Source organism: Erythranthe guttata, chromosome 10, assembly GCF_056151865.1.
Source record: "Erythranthe guttata isolate IM_541 chromosome 10, IM_541, whole genome shotgun sequence".
NCBI lineage: Eukaryota > Viridiplantae > Streptophyta > Magnoliopsida > Lamiales > Phrymaceae > Erythranthe > Erythranthe guttata.
Genome location: NC_142542.1, coordinates 8,272,098 through 8,293,860, shown reverse-complemented (window position 1 = coordinate 8,293,860; position 21,763 = coordinate 8,272,098). Strand labels below are relative to the sequence as shown.

At 31.0% G+C, this 21,763-nt stretch overlaps 4 protein-coding genes across 4 annotated transcripts; 1 reads left to right on the top strand and 3 right to left on the bottom strand.

The window, feature by feature from the left end:
- The first annotated feature begins 534 nt into the window (after positions 1-534).
- Positions 535-1,637, top strand: LOC105969277 (ethylene-responsive transcription factor ERF043). The gene has a single exon (XM_012994027.2). The coding sequence runs from the start codon at positions 811-813 to the stop codon at positions 1,546-1,548; it is 738 nt and encodes a 245-aa protein (XP_012849481.2). The 5' UTR covers positions 535-810; the 3' UTR covers positions 1,549-1,637.
- A 4,529-nt stretch (positions 1,638-6,166) lies between these two features.
- On the bottom strand, positions 6,167-8,350 carry LOC148767431 (uncharacterized). The gene has a single exon (XM_088823853.1). It carries the CDS (start codon positions 8,348-8,350, stop codon positions 6,167-6,169), a length of 2,184 nt encoding a protein of 727 aa, XP_088679979.1.
- Positions 8,351-13,717: 5,367 nt separating this feature from the next.
- LOC105969258 (uncharacterized) lies at positions 13,718-14,461 on the bottom strand. Its single transcript, XM_088824618.1, has 2 exons — positions 14,095-14,461; positions 13,718-13,842 (listed from the first exon to the last, which is right to left on the bottom strand). The coding sequence occupies exons 1-2, from the start codon at positions 14,459-14,461 to the stop codon at positions 13,718-13,720; spliced, it is 492 nt and encodes a 163-aa protein (XP_088680744.1).
- Positions 14,462-17,354: 2,893 nt separating this feature from the next.
- On the bottom strand, positions 17,355-21,704 carry LOC148767430 (uncharacterized). The gene is made up of 4 exons (XM_088824617.1): positions 21,289-21,704; positions 19,480-19,680; positions 18,834-19,126; positions 17,355-18,556 (listed from the first exon to the last, which is right to left on the bottom strand). Exons 1-4 carry the CDS (start codon positions 21,702-21,704, stop codon positions 17,355-17,357), a joined length of 2,112 nt encoding a protein of 703 aa, XP_088680743.1.
- Positions 21,705-21,763: the final 59 nt, after the last annotated feature.

Sequence of the window (21,763 nt, the reverse complement as noted above, 5' to 3'; positions counted from 1 at the left end):
GAATGAATTTCATTGATTTTTGGGCCTGTTTTGGGCCTACATTTGGGCTTGTTTTTTATTGATTTTTTTTATTTCTGAATTTTGAGTTGATTTATTGATGTTTTTGGGCTGATTTTCGGGCCCAAATGAGCCACAACAAAACCGAAAATCGAACCATTATTGAAACCGGACCGATAATTTTATGAACCGAGAAGGAACCGAAACTGAACCGAAACCGATCGGAACCGATCGGTTTGGTTTTTGGTTCTTTAGGAACCGAACACTTCGGTTCTGGTTCAGGTTTGTGCCTAAAACCGAAGCGAACCGACCCGTTCTCACCCCTAACTGGTCATATCTTGGACTCTTTATTTATTTAATGACTGTTGAGAGGTTGATGGTTTGAATATCTTTGGTTATTTGTGTTGCAAGACTATGTTATAAACTTAATTTAAAAAAAAAAAAAAGAATTATTAGAAATAAAAACAACAAAAATTGAAAAACAATAAACACGGATCGGTACAGATAGGTCTCATCTCTTTTTGTCTGTCTCTGATTTAATTTTATTTTGATAAAAAATAAAGAAAATGAAATGAAAAGTAAAGTTGAAAAAAGAAAAAGGAAATCTGGTGGCAGCCGCATTCTTTTTTTCTCTACAAAAACCAATATATACAATATACATACACACACGCAAACACACACATAAATACCACCCCGTCATGTAGTGAGGCACCAATAATCATCCCTTTCTTCTTCTTCTTCTTCTTTCTCACCATTAATTTCATATTTATATTTTTTTTCCTAACTCGTATTCTTTCTTCAGCAAAATCATCTATGGCTGAGCCACCTAATTATGCAGAGCACGAGTCCGGCGGCAAGTCGTCCACCATGGCCACCACGACGGGCTCGAAACACCAGTTGAAGAGAACCAGACTAATTAATAGTGATGATGATGATCATCCAGAGGTGATTAATGAAGTTAACAAGAAGAGTAATACAGGTAATATTATTAATAATATTAATGATAATAATAATATGAGCTGCAAGCATCCCGTGTACAGAGGTGTGAGAATGCGGGCATGGGGTAAATGGGTTTCTGAAATCCGTGAGCCCAAGAAGAAGTCTCGTATCTGGCTTGGCACCTTCGCCACGCCGGAGATGGCCGCCCGGGCCCACGACGTCGCCGCACTCGCCATCAAGGGCGGCGATTCCGCCATCCTCAACTTCCCCGAGTTATCTCACCTTCTCCCCCGCCCCGCCACGTGCTCCCCGCGCGACGTTCGGGATGCCGCCAACAAGGCTGCCCTAATGGACCACCTCCACCACCGTGATTCGTCGTCGGAGGAGGACGTTTCGACGGTGGCGCCGGAGGAGCTGGGGGAGATAGTGCGGCTGCCGAGTCTGCTGGGAACGAGTTGTTATGAGTCGGCCGAGGATTTGGTGTTCTCGGACGACGTCGGAATCGGAATCGGAATCGGAATCGGAATCGGATGGGATTACTACTACATTAATCGGCCGTTGTTGGAGATGAGTTTAGATGATGATTATAATAATGTTTTTTTCTTCCAATAAATTAAAAATGTACACTAGTAGTTGAGGATATATGATGTCTGCCAATTTCGAAGGTCATAATTACTCATGAAAGTTGACCTCAATGTCAATGGTGTGTGTATGTGTTTGTGTGGTGTTTTATGTGTTTGACCATTTCATTTTTTTTATTTTTTTTCTTTCCTTTGTGCTCTTTTTAATGCAATATATTGGATGGATCCCTTTATTAACATTTTCATAAAGAAAAAGTAATACAATTACTTAGCACTTCCAAATACTTGCCTTCTCATCAATTCTTCTACTTTTCCATTTTCTACTTCTGACAAAGTGAAGGTGTATGTAAACAATAATTAATCATTTAATTGTATAACATAAATATTTATTATTTTTAGTGTCTATTTATAATGTGTAACATAAAATAAAAGGTTTTATTTGACATACAATTGTGTACTGGCACTTTTTTTTTTTTTTTTTTTGAGTAAATTCAAGTCCATTACAAGGGGAAGTAGGGGAGGGGGGGACTCGAACCCTAGACCGTTACCCTATTGGTAACTGCTAGGTACCAACTCTCCTAATGAGGGTTGGTGTACTGGCACTTTAATTATACGGGATTATAAATTAGGGTTGTCTAGGGTGAATATTCCAGCAACACCGCTCATGTTTGCGCTATACCATGAGAATTACATTGGATGATTATTAACCGTTGATCTGCACACAATCACACACACTTATGTATATGTGTGTAATTTAGTGAGAAATTATTTCACCACATTAACAATTAATAATTACCTGGTGTATTTCACCAGGTGTAGCGTCTCAAAGACCCACAGCTGATCATATGAGTTGTGCCTCTCAAATTGCGCTATGTGTCCCATCAACACAATTGCATTTTTAATGATTTGCGTATTGCTTGAAACACCCTTATTACAAATATTTAATATTTAAAATGCATGTTAGCATTCAAACTTATAACCCCTTCAAGTATACATGAATACTTACCATTAGGACACAACATATTATCGAAAATAATCTAACAATAAGCATATATATATCACAACGCTACAATCTATAATGATTATAAAACTTATATAAATATTGTTAAATAAATTACTAATTCTCATATACTTATTATTATATATTAAAATATCCAATATTAACAAATCTATATATACTAAATTTCAAAAATCTTACGAAATGCGGATCAACTCGTGTAATTTAAAAATGGATTTCGAAAGAATTACGTCTGAATTGAATCGTAAATCGTAATATTTGAATCAATTAAGCTCATGTGTTTTCAATTCGAAAACAATATTCAAAGATTTGAAACGATTAAGCTCAAGTCATTTCATTTCGTAGACAATATTCAAATATTTGAATCGGTTAAACTCAACAATTTACAATAATGTATTAATCGAAGTAACTAAGTATAGTTAAAGTTTAGTAATTTTTTTTTATTGAATTTTATCATAAAAAATAATAAAGTTTAATTTGTAAGATCGTAAGATTTAATCGATTCAAATATTATGGTTGGATTAAATTTTACGATTTACGATTTCATTCTTACAATTTTTACGAAATATATTTTTTTTTATTTTTTTTGTTAAAATTGAATTAAAAGGATGTTAGGTTTTAGTTATAAATAGTTAACTTGGTTAATACGTTATTATTGTCAATGGTTGAACTTAATCGATTTAAATCTTTGAAAAACATTTAGAAATTGAACAGACTTGAGCTTAATGGATTCAAATCTTACGATTTGATTCTTACGTATGTTAGTAAAAATTTATTATTTTTTATGATAAATTTAAATTAAAAAGATATTAAACTTTAATTATAAATAGTTACTTCAATTAATACGTTCTTGTCAATTATTAAGCTTAATTGATTCAAATCTTTGATTAACGTTTACTAACTGAAAGGATTTGAGTTTAAATAATTCGAATCATACTATTTGATTAAATCATATATTAAAAGAAAAATCACAATATAATATTTTGAGTATATAGTTTTTATTTTAATGTAAGAAAACTAATTGGAATGAGTTATAATCTTTTTCTTTTTCTAATTAAATAAACATCTTATTTTATTTTTTATTCGATTTGTAACACTAACAGTTTAATAACCTAAGTGAGCTTGTATTAAATCATGCATTTGTTTATATTTAATTGAGTATCCTTTATGTTTTTCTATAGTGGAGTTTATTAATTTATAATTAATAATAGATGTTTGGGGATATTGAACCGCATTTCTTTATGTTTTGTAAACTTTATTACATCAAATTTGTTAATAATTTATTTAACATTATTTAATGATAATATATGTCGCATTTAATAATCTATTTAACATTATTTAAATACTTATATTTATTTTCACTTTACATTGTGTCTTACCAATATATAAAATAATTATTAGAAATATTTTTATAAATAATGTGGCCTTATGGTCAGCAACATTGAATGTATTAAAATGTCCCAAGTCCAATTCTGAACTATGCAATTTTGGACAATTATTCATATAATTGCTTAAGTCGGATTTCTAATACCGCTTGACTTATCCAATTGGATACCGCATGCAAGTGCTATGATATTAAAACCGTGGACACTGCCAATGTCGTTGCTTGATTTTTTGTGAACTTGATTTTCCTTTTAAATTCCTAACATTTACCCAATAATCATATGTTTAACTATATTCACCTAAAACATAAAATAACAATACTAAAATAACATCAAGCCAATAAAAATACCAAAGGAACGAGTTGTAATTTAAGTGTGAAAGCTATGAAATATGGTGCAAATCATGCAATCAAAGTATATAATATGAAGCAGAAGCTCAAACCCGATACATAAAAAAACTCAAAGTATACGTATATATATCTTCTCGTGTACTCTCATCTCTCATACTCTTACAAAGCCACAATGCCCCATTTCTATAGTATATAATATGACCCCCATAAAACCTCCATTTAATATAAAATTAAAGAAATTTATGGTGTTTTATATAGGAGAATAATGATTTTGAAGGTTTCAAACTAGTGATCTAAATAAGCTCATCAAACTAAAAGTGGTCAAAATTAATATTATATTTTTATAATAAAATATATTATTTTTTATTAAAATAGCCCAACAATTTATATGTACAAGGCTTGCGCGGGTCTACTTGGTAAAATCACACTACAAGAAAACAGGGCTTCACCGACGGAAAATGTTTTGTTCATTGAAAGAAAGCCACTGTTAGACTTTCTTGTGGAAATGTCAAATGAATTGAAGTTCAAGAACATGGTTCTTTGTTGTCGGATGTATGTTCACAACATAGAGAAGGTAAATAAATTAAGAATAAGCATTCTTGGAATCATTTACTCCATTTTATAGTGTAAAATATTAATTGTATTGTAATACATATCTGATCATGTATACTTATGGACTAAGTATTGATGTGGCATATACTATTGATACGTGTACTAATTTAGTCATAGATGACTAAGGACTTGCATGACTAAGCATGCAATTCCTTCTGTATAAATTCGTGGCTTTTGGCTACTGTAATTTCCACTTCTCACGCAAGCATCATTACTCTCTTATACTTATTAATAATATAAGTATTTATATGTATTATCTTGAGAGCTAATAGGGTTTATTCTATAACACGTTATCAGCACGAGTTTTTGCTCGATAGGGATTTGTTATTTTCGTATTTTTCTTTATGTTTTATTTTACGAAAATCCAGATCCTCGATCTATTGTCGAAAAGACAAACGAGAATGATTAGCGAATACTTCGGTATTTTTTACGCTATCATTTCTCAAAGGATATGATGGATTCGTGTATATTAATCTATTGCTTATCTGTTGATTGAATTGCTGCTGAAATTATATTTGCAAGCTTGTGGATCCCAAGCAGTGTTATAAGCACGTGCTAATTTTAACAGATCTGTGGGTCGATTTAGAGGCCAAGATATTAACTCTGAGCATGATGCTCGTTGAGTAAAAGATATAATAATCTCAGTTGAAAGTCGATTTAGAGACTATGAGATTAACTCCGAGCATAAGCTCGTGGAGTTGGAGAAATAATAATCTCCCTTTAAAGCCGATATAGAGGCTATCCTTTTAACTCCGGGCATAGTACCCGTAGAGCTTAACAGAGGCCGTATAGAGGTCTACTATAACTCCGAGTGAAAAACTCGTTGAGTCAAGACGTTGGAATTCCCGTCAAATAAATAAAATACAGCTCCGAGTCTAAACTAGTTGAAGCAAGAAAGCCGTTTAGAGGCTAAATATTTAATATAACTCCGAGCAGGGCCGGCCCTGACCTTTTTAATGCCCGGGGCGAAAAAGATAAATTGTGCCCTCGATTTTATTTTTCTATAAATCTTTTTATAAAATAATAATAAATTATAACAAAAAGAAATTTAAATATCAATAAAATGCTGTTTAAAAATATTCAACAGTAGAAAAAACCCACATATTAAAAAGAAATTGTCATAACATTTCAATTTTAACACAACACAATGAAATAAAAAAATGTTTGAACTTCCATCCCAGCAAAAAATTGTTTTTTCTCCCAATCTTCCATCATCAGCTTTCAAAGAAATTATCACCTCATGGTATAGCTAAACACCTGCATATCAAACAAAATAAGTGAAATAATTCATTGAAAATGTTTTCGAGTTGCACTTTTAGAGGCAAAGTCATCAATGATATCGTCGTACTCAATATTTTCCAACATATCTTTTTCAATAGTTAAAAGTGCTAACCCATTCAACCTTTCTTGAGACATTGTCGTCCGTAAATAATTTTTTAATAATTTTAATTTTGAAAAGCTTCTCTCTGCTGATGCCACAGTGACAGGTATTGTCAACAAAATTCTATAAGCAATCATCGCATTTGGAAACATATCAATTGTTTTTACAAACTCTAAAATTTGAAAAGATGTCCATGGCTTATTTGCATTACATGCTTCATTCGGTAACATCACTTGCAACACCTCTAGTTCAGAGCATAAATATTTTGCATCAATATCGGAACTCTCACCATGTCTTAAAGCATTTTCAAGATTCACACAAGAACTCATCAACTCATTACCATCCAATGAAATCAACTTTGCAACATCAAATAAAAAACCAAATATTGATTCAAAACACTGCATTTGTTCAAACCTGCTTCTCAATTGACCAATAGCAATATCCACTACTAGAAGAAAATAATCAATTCTAAAAGATTCTTCCGCAGATTGATTTTCCCTTTCGGTATTAGAAATCTCATCAAAATGTCTCTTTCTAGCAATTCTACGTTTCTCGAAAAAAATTGGTTCAATTTCCATTTGAGATGCTATTTTTTTAGCGTCAATCATAGCAGAAGAAAATCCATTTTCTCTATACATTTCAAAAAAAGAAACAAGCCCAGTTAATTGTTTTATAGCAATATCAAGACGCATATCCTCGTATTGTAACTTTTTGCTAACTAAATTAATTTTATGCAATATATCATGCCAAATAACCAAGCTCAAAATAAACTCAAAACTTGAAAGTTCACCGGAGGCCAAAGTGTAAGCATCCCTACTTAATTTCGCATCTTCACTAATTTCTGCTAATTTAAATAAAGCTTCTCTTATTTGGGAGACTTGGGACAATATTGCCTTAACAGATTCAATATGACTTTCCCATCTTGTCATGGACAATGATTTCAAAGTTAATTTATCAATATAATCAAGCAAAACATTCCATCTCTTTGTTGAATTAGCAAACACATTATATATACATTGACATGCTCCAAAAAATGATTTTGCTCGAGTACAAGAATTTGCCATATCACAAATAACTAAATTAAGACAATGAGAACCACATGGCATGTAAAATGCTCTAGGATTAATATCAAGCAATCTTCTTTGCACACCTTGATTTTTACCTTTCATATTAGATCCATTATCGTACCCTTGCCCCCTCAAATTATCAATATCAAGTCCTAAAGATTGTAAGACAACTTGTAATTCATTAAAAAGTCCTAATCCCGTTGTATCGTCAACATTTAAAAATTCTAGAAAGTACTCTTCTATTGTAATTGGAGAAGATGAGACAACTACGCATCTCAATATCAGAGTCATTTGTTCTTTATGACTTGCATCTGGTGTACAATCAAGAATCACTGAAAAATACTTTGCTTCTTTGATCTTTCTAATTATTGCAGTTTTCACCTTAGAAGATAAGATAGATATCAACTCATCTTGAATTTTGTGACTGAGATAGTGATAATGTATCTTTTTATTACGAATTAGGCGAAAATGCTCTTGCATTATTGGATCAAAATCCGCAATCATTTCAAGCATGCCTAAAAAATTACCATTACTATCTTCATAAATTTTTTCATGTGTACCACGAAATGCCAAATTATGTGTAGCAAGACATTTAACAACGGCAATTATTCTCAACATTACATGTTTCCAATGTTTTGTGTCTTTTCTAATCTGTTCTTGCAAATCTTTATCAATTGTCTTATTTTTATTTAATCGCATTTCTAATTCAACACAAGCTCTCAAATTAGTAAGGTGTTCAACACTATGTTCATGTTGCTTCAACTTATCACCCAAATGTTTCCAATCGTTAACCCCCTCGCTTGCTAAATTACTTCTAGTGTGCATTACTTTGAACAACTTGCAACAAAAACAAAATACTTTATCTAACTCCTTTGAGTAAACCAACCATTTTCTATCCCGAGTTTCACCGTTTGGTAGCATCTGCACATAATATGTATATGAAAAATGTCTAGATTCTTTATCCAAAGGAAACTTGAGATCGTATTCTTTTTTGGGACCCTTTTCAACAAGTAAATCTTTCATTTTTGTATCCAAACCATCCCAAACTCTTGGGTCAAAAATGTCTAACACATAGCTTGTTTTCAAATGGTCATTTTCATTCCCATCATTCTCATCAATATGTTTATTTTCTTCATTTTCATTCACATCATTCTCATTTTCTACTAATTCCGCATTCACAGCATTCTCATTTTCAACAAATTCAGCATTCACAACATTTTCATTTTCTACAAATTCAACATTTATGGCATCTTCATTATTTAATAATTCTTCATTTGCATCAAAATTATTTTGTTGACCACGAACTAAATTTGCAGGACCAAAATATCTATTCAAAGAATACTCTAAACTTTTTGCAATCTTTTCTTGTTTTTTTTTTCTTTGCCTTTTTTGAGCTCCAGATAATTGTTTCATGCTTATAGAAGTAAATTAAACAGTACAACTCAATCAAAAGAAGCACACAGAAAAAAAAAAGCACACAGAAAGAAAGATGAAAAAAAGACACCACCAAAAAATTATTAATAAAAAAATAAAAGAACAATAAAACCTGATGTACGCAGCCTTCTTGTATTTAACCAGTGAATTGTGATAGAGTCAACTTCTTACACTTTCAATTGTTGAATATGTTAATCTGCAAAATACAACAAATAATCAAAATTACATAAATGATATTAAGAACAAAAGAAAATATAAATTAAGTAGTGTATTTTATTAATAAAAACAGTGAGGGTATTGGTTACCTTTCCCCAATTGATTGATGAAATCACAATTTACACAAGCTTTAGAATTGAGCACTTTGAACACACAGAATAATCTCCCTGGGTTTGAAAATAAATAATATAAAATCAATATTACAGTCACCCAATTTCAAAGATCTCGATTTTGAGAAAGATGTGGAAAACTTGAGAATGGCTTGGAACGGGAGAAAATCAGAGAAGATGGAGAAAAGTTTAGCTAAAACGATAAAAAAATAAGTGAGTAAAAATTGAAATTGAGTTCATTTAAATTGACAAATGGGTGCAAAAATATCGGTAATTTAAAAGATGCACGTTGGAATTGAACAAAATTAAAGAGATACATGGAGAGATTTATGGATTTAGTTGGAGAGATTTATGGGCAGAAGATTAAGAGTTATTGTATGTTTGGGGTTGCAGCCGTTTAATGTGGTTGAGAAGTTTAGGGAAAAAATATAAATAAATATAAATATTTATACGTATATATAAATAGATATATAGGAAAATTACATAAAAATTTGGGCCCCCTAGCACTAATGGGCCCTGGGCGGTTGCCCAGTTTGCACCGGCCCAGGGCCGGCCCTGACTCCGAGTCTAAACTCGTTGAAGCAAGAAAGCCGAGTTAGAGGCTAAATATTTAATATAGCTCCGAGTCTAAACTCGTTGAAGCAAGAAAGCCGATTTAGAGGCTAAATATTTAATATAGCTCCGAGTCTAAACTCGTTGAAGCAAGAAAGTCGATTTAGAGGCTAAATATTTAATATAGCTCCGAGTCTAAACTCGTTGAAGCAAGAAAGCCGATTTAGAGGCTAAATATTTAATATAGCTCCGAGTCTAAACTCGTTGAAGCAAGAAAGCCGATTTAGAGGCTAAATATTTAATATAGCTCCGAGTCTAAACTCGTTGAAGCAAGAAAGCCGATTTAGAGGCTAAATATTTAATACAACTCTGAGTCTAAACTCGTTGAGACAAGAAAGCCGATTTAGAGGCTAAATCACAAATATAACTCCGAGCCTGAAGCTTGTTGAGTCAAGACGTGATAATATCCGTCAAAAGCAAGACCAAATATCTTAATATATCTCCGAGCCTAAAGCTCGTTGAGTCAAGATGTGATAATATCCGTCAAAAGCCGATTTAAAGACCAAATATCTGAAGATATCTCCGAGCCTGAAGCTCGTTGAGTTAAGACGTGATAATATCCGTCAAAAGCCGATTCAAAAGGCCAAATATCTGAAAATATCTCAGAGCCTGAAGCTCGTTGAGTTAAGACGTGATAATATCCGTCAAAAGCCGATTTGAAGGCCAAATATCTGAATATATCTCCGAGCCTGAAGCTCGTAGAGTCATTAGACGAGGTAAAACCCGTCAAGAGCCAACTTAGAGGCTATTAATCACAAGCCCAAATTTAAAGGGTTTTGGGTTATCTTGTATCCAGTGTATATATATCTCTCTCGGAATATGTGATTCCCGAGATTGAGTTATTTTGTGTGTATCCATGTTTAACCTCTCTTGGAATGTGTGATTCCCAAGATTGAGTTGTTTTGAATAAACCCACATGTACATATCTCCCTTGGAGGATAAATACCCGAGGTCGAGCTGATTTTGATACACGTACATGAACAACATGGATGACTATTGCCTACTGAGATAGTGCAATTACACACTCAATATTCAATAATAAATATATTTCTCGAGTGTGACATTGTGCAAGGCACAAGTTAAAATCATATCAAATCCCGTGGAGATAATAGATGAATCCGGGAATGCAACAATTATGTTGCCTAATGATACTACGTATGCTTATTATATACGCGAAATATAGCATTTGCGCGTTTGCTGGCACATATTATTGTGCAGCTCTGGGAATGAATTTCGAGCACCCATTAGTATACGTTCACACTCAAAATGGACTGGCGGAATCTTTACGCGTCCAAATAATTGCTCATACTTTGCTGATGAGATCTAAACTCACTAGTGCAGCATGGGGCCATGCAGTATTGCATGCATCAGCACGGACTAAATTACGCCCCACTGCTTATCATATGCATTCCCCAATGCAATTGACATTAGGCTTTGAGCCCGATATTTCGCACCTTCGCACATTTGGTTGCGCTGTGCAAGTGCCAATTCCTCTTCCTCAGAGGCCTAAAATGGGTCCCCAACGCCGACTTGGCATATACGTTGGGTTTGATTTACCGTCGATTATTTGGTTCTTGGAACCAATGACGGGTGATTTATTTACCGCTAGATTTGCGGATTGTCATTTTGATGAAATATTATTTATACCGATTGGTAAGGATATTTAGAATATCCGTGATAATGATAAACAAAAATCAATCGAGAATCTCACATGGTGTGAGCAACGCTTAACTCATCTCGACCCACGTACCTCTGAATGTGAAAATGAGATCCATAGAATTATTCATTTACAAAATATTGCCAATAGACTTCCTGATGCATTTAATGATGCCAGTAAAGTTACGAAGTCTTATATTCCAGCTGTGAATGTTCCAGCTAGGATCGTTGTTCCTGAAGAACATGCGAAAATGAATGATGATCCCCCACGACAAAAACGGGGTAGACCAATTGGATCAAAGGACGTTGTTCCTAGAAAAAGAAAGGGGAAAATTGATGAACCCTCGAACCAAGTGGTTCCTAGTGAGAATGCTCCAGATGAATCTGTTGAGCCTGATATCGAAAAAGCGATATCAAATCTCGGGAATACCGAGAATCCCATAAGTTATTTCAATGAAATATGTGATATAAATGAGATAATCATCGCTTATATTTTTACATTCTCACTTTCTCAATAGATTGTTTACGATGATTATAATAATGAACAACGTTTTGTAATATTGCAGATTATATAATGCAGAGAAGAGTCAAATAAATAAATGGCGGTATACGCTATTGGAATGAGATGAGCCGATATGAAGTACGATTGACGGGCCATCTCAGAAGCTATATATTACTCAATTTCAAGGGGAGCAATAGTGCGCTGCATTCTTTTTCCCTTATGACTGGTTTTGGTCCCACTGGGTTTTCCAGCAAAGGTTTTTAACGAGGCAGCTTATGCACACGGCTTGGATTGAGTTATGCACTCTTTTTCCCTTCTGACCGGTTTTGTCCCACTGGGTTTTCCGGCTTGAGGTTTTTAACGAGGCATACGTACATTTCACTCATCCAATTTTACAGCCAACACGACAACAACAATACTAAGTCCAAGGGGGAGTATTGTAATACATATCTGATCATGTATACTTATGGACTAAGTATTGATGTGGCATATACTATTGATACGTGTACTAATTTAGTCATAGATGACTAAGGACTTGCATGACTAAGCATGCAATTCCTTCTGTATAAATTCGTGGCTTTTGGCTACTGTAATTTCCACTTCTCACGCAAGCATCATTACTCTCTTATACTTATTAATAATATAAGTATTTATATGTATTATCTTGAGAGCTAATAGGGTTTATTCTATAACAAATTGTAGTTTTTACGGTGCCAATTCTAATTTCTAGGAGAATGACGACATCGTGACTGCTTCATCTGAGAGCTTTGTGTAAAAATTTCTAAACATGATTCATGTGGAGAACGAATGAAATTTTATTGTCCTAGTTGATGTACACAGATATTTACCGAGTTGAGTTTTTTATGTAAATGGCTGTAGCATTTGTTTATCACCATTTATGAGTGATTTATATTTCTGATATTTATGCTAGTTTAATGCACACGAGTGTAAATTAGGTGATATTGATTACAAGTAATCAATAATAAATTAAAATAATTTTTTCACCAATGAAAATTCCGATTGGCAGAATTAGTTAATGAATCACTAACAGAATTAGGTAATATACATATAAATTAAACAAACAGTTTAAAAAAAGAAAAAAAAACTAATACATAAATAAATCAGCGAAAATGCTAAATGAAGGACCAGAAATGCTGAACGCAATTTGACCGAAAATTGCATATAAGGGCAGTATAGTACTTTCGCCTCTCCAAGGTGTATGTATGCCAAATGATGATTTTGGTTTGGGTTTATCCCTAGTTATTTTGGTACCTAGGGGTGTATATAAAATAAGCTCGATAGCGATCGACGATACTTTTTTGGTATTCTAAGCATACGGTTGTGTTGAATGTATAATACGACGCTTTTCAATATTTAAATTTAAAGATTTTTTTTTTAATTTATATAGCCATTACATGGCTCTAAAACATGTTTTAAAACATGATGTAACGAAAAGGTATCGCCGCTAAATGTCGTTATTTTAATTGCTATTGAATTTCTAATAATGTTTAATAAGTTACTAATACTAAATGTTAATTTTGTTTTCTTATATAATTTAAAATATTGAGTTTATAAACAATCAAGACAAAATTTAATGTGGTTGACATAAGTATCACTTAAAATTCAAGGAACAAAATAAAGAAATAAAACAATGAATAACCATCTTACAATATGATTACAACAATAAAATTTAAACATTCAAGTTTCCATCTCTATATCTTTCCAGACATGCTCGACAAGGTCATTTTTGGAGCATAAAAAAGCAAGTTATATCTCTAAGCCTCGCATAGTTGCTTAATATTCTGCAATGGTTATTGTGTCTCGACTAAGCGTAACAGGTTGCTGCACCGCCTGGACCATTCATGGATCCTCGACAAAATCATCACCTTCTTGATTGTTGTTGTCTTCTACGATCATATTATAAAGAATTATACAACATTTCATAATATCACCAGTTTGTGCACTATGCCATAATCGACAAGGTCCTGTAATGAACTCAAATCGAGATCATTAATGCCAAAAGTTCTTTCAACATCCTTTCGATATGCCTCTTGCAACCTCGTAAATAATTGTCTATCACGTTCTTGTGGACCAACGTGGATAAATACCATCTGCTAGATGATATCGTTACTTGTATACTCTACCATTTATAGTAAATCGAATATTTGTGGCTAGACCTTCGACAACATCATTGAAAATAGGTGAGTTATATAATACATTAACATCTTTACACGCACCTGGTGGTCCAAAGTATGAATGTCGAATCCAAGTATCATATGATGCTACGACTTCTAGTATTATTGTAGGTTTGCCATATCGCCTAAAATATGTACCAGCCCACGCGGTTGGAGAATTTTTCCATTCCCAATGCATACAGTCCACACTTCCTAGCATTCTAGGAAATCCTCCTTGCTCTGCTTTTCTAAATAGTCTAACCATATCTGCATTGTTAGGTCGTCGAAGATACTCCTCTCCATACGATGCAATGACAACACGAAAAAAATGCTTCAAAGCATTTGAAGATGTGGTAGCTGTTATTTTTAAATACTCGTCAGTTGCATGTGCAGGATATCTGTAAGCCAATATACGAAGTGCAGCTGTCATCTTGACATGGGGTAAAAAACCTTACTTTCCCAGCATCCGGCATTTGCTTAAAGTAATCATCAAAATGTACGATATCATTCATAACTCGGAAAATAATTCACGCCTCATACGATTTCTAGTTCGAAAATCTTCAGGAGGATATAAAGGACGATCTACAAAATAATCATTCATAAGTCCGTCATGCGCAACTATTCGGTCCCTTCTTATGGAATTCCGGCGTGATGATGTTCCTCCATGTTGTGTTTTGCACTTTCCCTGTGAAGCCAACACGAGTATTTGGTAGGGCTGGGACTTTGGGATCGGGATTCGGGATCCCGTCCCGTCCCGAATGGAATTTTACTATTTGGGACTAAAACTTCGGGAATTCGGGATTACGGGATTCGGGATCGGGATTAGGAACAAATACGGGATCGGGATCGGGAATTGGTTGAATCCCGATTGGGATATTTTAATCCCGAATTAGGAATTAAGAAAAAAAAAACTAATAAAACCACACACACACACACACACACACACACAAATATATATATATATATATATATATATATATATATATATATATATATATATATATATATATATATATATATATATATATATATGAGAAATACAATATAATATATCGTTTCAACTTATATTTAAAATTTTTAAATTTTATTTGTTCCAAGTTTTGTGGTAAAACTAAACAGTGCAAGAACAATAGTATGTATATAATATATTCAAATTGGTTTAGTGTATAAAATAATACTAATGGAAAAAAAAAAACAATATTTCTTAGTGTTTTAGGCAAAATATGGGATTCCCGATCCCAATCCCGAATTCCCGAAATATTTAGGGATACCGATATTATCGGGATTTAATAGTATGGGACGGGATTGGGATTTAAAATTTCTATCCCGAATCCCGAAATCCCGATCCCGAAAATCCCGAATTCCCGAAATCCCGTCCCGAACTCACCCCTAGTATTTGGTATTCCACTTACATCATTGTCGTCATTGTGTGGCCTTTATTGTCTTCGTTGTCGTCGGAGTTACCGTTTCCTTGTTGTTTCATTTTCTTTTTATAAATAGTTAACTAGATTGTATATAGAATGTGTGGTGATTGTGAATGTGTGGTGATTGTGTAACGGGTGAGGAGTAACATTATATAATAAAATGAATAGATAATAGATAATAATTAGATGGCCGAGATTGAACATGAAAATTCAATTTAATGGATTATAGTTGGATAAGATGATGAAAATCTGAATAAGATAATCAAGTTGTGGATAAGATGATTATATAAAAATTTAATGGATGAGATCAATTGAAATCATATCCAATGGTTGTAGTTCAATATTTCATATATTTTCAGATCTTTTCATGGACGAGATGTGGATAAGATAATTAGATAAAAAATTAATGGGCGAGATCAATTGAAATCATATCCAACGATTGTAGTTCAATATTTCATATCTTTTCAGATTTTTTCATTCGATCAAAATGTGTATAAAAATAATTAAGATTGTTCAAATAAAATTTAATTGTCCACAATCTCTTATACAAATAAAATTTGAGCCCCTAATCAAATTACTACATAAAATAATCCGTAACATGATTTAGAGACTCAAAATTATAGAACCCTCCATTGTGGAATTATTTTTTCAGTGACAGCATAATTCTATCAAATTTCCAAATCAGAATTTAGATACCTGATTTGGAGACTTCATTGGAGATGCACTTAAAGAGCAGTGGTACCGCAAATTATCGCTCCCTATATGATTCAAAGGTTATCACGATTCTTATTTTTAATTAATCACGACTCTTCGTTAAGTTCACAATCTTGGCCCATGGACTGAAAAATTTATACGCTTCCTTTTTATTTTTATTAATAATAACTAGTAATACACCCGTGCGATGCACGGTGAATATTATGATAATTGTTTCGTCATATTGTAACACATAATCGAATACATAGAGAAAAAATAATTCTAACAAATTTAGAAAAAAGTATGGTTTTTTTATTGTGAATATATATATATATATATATATATATATATATATATATATATATGTATATATATATATATATGGAGTGAATATTAGTAGTGGTCGTTAAAATAAATATGATGAACATTTTTCAATGATATTAGAAAGTTATATGAAATAATATAAATACTTATATGTTACACTTAAAATACATATATTGTTCTAACCAAATGATACAACACTTCTTCAATGCACCTACATCATCAATAAAAATAACATCACAATGATAATAAATTGTGGGTTCAAATCAACCATTACTATTAAAGTAACATCCACCAAAAAATATTTTTATTAAATTACCTTGGGAGAAAGTATGTTGGAGAGTACTTATTGCCAATAGACCTGTACGTGCATGAAATGTATTAATAAAAATAATAAAAAATATACCATATTGTTTGAAAATGTGATGTTAATAAATATGTACCTCAAATTCGTTGAAACACTTCTTTGTACACAACATTATTAGTGAAATTGCACAGTTTTCCCGATTCAGAGGAGATGAGTATTTTTATGCCAGACCTACTTTTTACTCTAGACAATGCCACATATTATTGTCCGTGGCTGAAAACAGGGCGTGGAAGGTATAGTCCGACATGTGAAAGTGTTTGTCCTTGACTTTTGTTAATCGTCATGCCAAATGAAACAATCACCGGAAATTGTCGCCGTTGAAATTTGATTGGCAATGTGCAATTTGATGGTATCAAAGTCATTCGAGGAATGAATACCATATCACCAACATGTTTACCAGAAAGAATCTTACAGTTAATAATGTGGGTTCCCATTTGAGTAACTTGAAGCCTAGTTCCATTGCACAATCCTCTAGCTTGATCAATATTTCTTATGAGCATAACCGGAACCCCAATTTTTTATCTCAACTTATGTGAAGGAAGTCCGGAGCATTTTATGGTATTGAGGAATTCTGCTGAATAAATTTCCGCGTTAACTTCAGAAGTTGCCTCATCTTTGCAAATATTATCTGAGCTTAAATATTCCTTCTCTTCTCCAGGGATGAGTGACGACAAATAATCATTAATAAAATCCACACTTTCATTAGTCGGTCCAAGAATTGCCCTACCTTGAAAGTAATCTGGAGTAAAAATATTACTTAAGAAATCTGGATAAACAAACTGCAACAACTCTGAAAAGGGGTCGTCCGAATCATGAATTAACATATCATGTGGAATTTCAATTGAAACTTCACCACCGTTTTCCTCTCCAACCTCACCATTACCAATTTTTAGTATCCGATCTGCAAATTCCTTTATTTCCTCTACAGTAGAGGAAGAAGTAGAAGATTGAAGTCTCATATTCTTGTGTAACGTTAGGACTTTACAATTTTTCCACAAAGGTGATGAATTGATCGTGGCATGAACAATATCTTGTCTGGATGCTTTTAAAATAACCGGCAAAACTTGCCTAAAATCCCCTCCAAGAACGACCACCTTACCACCAAAAGGTTCGTCCGACTGTAAGATAGATCTCATGGTGCTATCTAGTGCTTCGAAACAATATCTATGCATCATTGGCGCTTCATCCCATATAATAAGATTTGCTTTCATCAATAACTCTGCATGTGGACTTTGTTGACTGATGCTGCAAGTGGAACCCTCATGCACAATTATTGGGAGTCCAAATCTAGAATGAGCTGTTCTACCGCCGGGAAGTAGTAGGGATGCAATACCACTTGATGCAACATTAATAACAATTTCTCCTCTGGAACGAATCGCAGCAGATAATGTTTTCCATATAAATGCCTTTCCTGTCCCACCATGACCATACAAAAAGTACATTCCACCACTCTTGTTTGTTACAGCAGACATGATTGTATCATAAACTTTCTTCTGCTCTGTGGTGATAGTAGAGAGATACTTTGCAAGTTCGTCACGCATTGCAAACACATCATACTCAAGTTCATCGAGTACTAACCTATTTCCACTTTCATTTAACAACGATTCAATTGGAAGCGGCATAAAGTCATAATTACGTAAACTCTTACTGTTGCTTTGCATGATTTTCTCAATATCAAGTAAATCATAATTTTTCAAGCTGTCGTCTGATAAAGTCAAATCTGCGTTTATGAAGAGATGATAATATTTTATCAAGGTTGTTTGCTTGAAAAAAAAATAGAAGTTAAAATTAAATTACTAAACAAATGAAAATATTATACATAGGACATTTAAAAAATGAGATACCTGGATTATTATGACGTTGTTGGTGTTTGTATGCAATATCATCCGACAAATCTGACCAACAGCTTTCCTAAACATGTTCTGGTCTGGTTAAACTATTTGAAATCAACAGGACAACAAATAACCTTCGGATGTAAGCACCGTTTGCCCATATACTTGCTTCTTTGATAGCATCTATGTACTCTTTATCATCATCTAATAATCCCAATACATAGCATGCATCTCTAAATGTTGGGTAAATGTTGTTATTCACAGTTCTGATATCTTCAAAGCTTGTGCAACCTTTTTGAATATTAAGTAGCAGTCTTAGGTAGTAGTCTTCTCCCTTTCCCGGGGGAACACTTCTAATTCTTCCAATTGCAAACCCTCTTTTTCTAGGCTGCCACCTCAAGGAGTTTTCATTGTACACGAATTGTTGTGGAAAATTTGCATACTTAGAGGGTGTTTGGCTAAGCTTATAAGATGTTAAAAAGAGCTTATAAGATGTTTTAGAGCTTATAAGCTCTTCCAAAGTGTTTGGTAATTTTTTAGAAAAAGATCTTAATTTTTTTTTAAAATAAGCTGTTAGAGAGCAAATAAGATCTTTTTAAATAAGTACATATACCCCACCTTTTTATTTAAGATTTTTTAATGAGTAAAAATAGGAAATAAGCTCATTATCCAAACACTCTAAAAATTAATCCTAAAAATAAGATGTAACAGCTTATCAGCTCTTAAAACATCTTATCAGACGTAAGAGCTTATCAGCTGTTTAAAATAAGCTTAGCCAAACACCCTCTTAATATCTCTAGCTTCTGAATACCTCTTATTTGCTTCAAACCAAGCTAAGAACATTGTTTGTTTAGCAGACGGTTTGTTCAGCACATTATGTAAAGGTTGGTTATCATTGAAGACAACTGTTTGACAGTCAGGCAGATGAAAACTCAATCGCACTACAGCTGGGTCTCTATAGTGAATATCAAATCCAGATAACCTCCAACTGGCCTCGCAAGCCGATAGGTACCTACACCAATAATAGTTTAGAATAGTGTACTCGATGTTAATTAATAATAATAATAATAGTAATAATAATAATAATAATAATAATAATAATAATAATAATAATAATAAAAATAATAATAATAATAATAATAATAATAATAATAATAATAATAATAATAATAATAATAATAATAATAATAATAATAATAATAATAATAATAATAATAATAATAATAATAATAATAATAATAATAATAATAATAATAATAATAATAATAATAATAATAATAATAATAATAATAATAATAATAATAATAATAATATTATTATTATTATTAATATTATTATTATTATACACACCCATGTAAACACCCATTATTATTATTATTATTATTATTATTATTATTATTATTATTATTATTATTATTATTATTATTATTATTATTATTATTATTATTATTATTATTATTATTATTATTATTATTATTATTATTATTATTATTATTATTATTATTATTATTATTATTATTATTATTATTATTATTATTATTATTATTATTATTATTATTATTATTATTATTATTATTATTATTATTATTATTATTATTATTATTATTATTATTATTATTATTATTATTATTATTATTATTATTATTATTATTATTATTATTATTATTATTATTATTATTATTATTATTATTATTATTATTATTATTATTATTATTATTATTATTATTATTATTATTATTATTATTATTATTATTATTATTATTATTATTATTATTATTATTATTATTATTATTATTATTATTATTATTATTATTATTATTATTATTATTATTATTATTATTATTATTATTATTATTATTATTATTATTATTATTATTATTATTATTATTATTATTATTATTATTATTATTATTATTATTATTATTATCATTATTATTATTATCATTATTATTATTATCATTATTATTATTATTATTATTATTATTATTATTATTATTATTATTATTATTATTATTATTATTATTATTATTATTATTATTATTATTATTATTATTATTATTATTATTATTATTATTATTATTATTATTATTATTATTATTATTATTATTATTATTATTATTATTATTATTATTATTATTATTATTATTATTATTATTATTATTATTATTATTATTATTATTATTATTATTATTATTATTATTATTATTATTATTATTATTATTATTATTATTATTATTATTATTATTATTATTATTATTATTATTATTATTATTATTATTATTATTATTATTATTATTATTATTATTATTATTATTATTATTATTATTATTATTATTATTATTATTATTATTATTATTATTATTACTATTATTATTATTATTATTACTATTATTATTCCTATTATTACTATTATTATTATTATTATTATTATTATTATTATTATTATTATTATTATTATTATTATTATTATTATTATTATTATTATTATTATTATTATTATTATTATTATTATTATTATTATTATTATTATTATTATTATTATTATTATTATTATTATTATTATTATTATTATTATTATTATTATTATTATTATTATTATTATTATTATTATTATTATTACCTGCAGTCATAATACATCTTTATCTCATCATGAATATCTGGACCACCATGTGTGTTTTGAGACTTGTGAAATGCAACTGTAACCCTATCATGCCCCTTATTGACGTACTTGAACATATATTTGATGGACTTATTCTGGTTGCACAACTCAATGTTGATGTGAGCTCTGTATTTCAGCAATAGATCACGGTTATACGGGACCACAAAACCGTTGTCTAGTACAACATTCTTCTTCGTAACAGTCCTCCCATTGTCCTTTCTCTTGTATGAATGATAACCATCTTCACCAGCCTCCGTACGTTGAACAAACCTCTTCGGAAATTGTTTTGAGCAAACACCATTATTCATGCATGGAGACTTCATATTAGCTTGACCACACGGACCGTGAATCATGTATTTTTTGACCAATTTATACATTTTTCTATCAGAAATTTTGTCAGGAATTTCTGCACTAATAATTCGATCAATATCTTCGG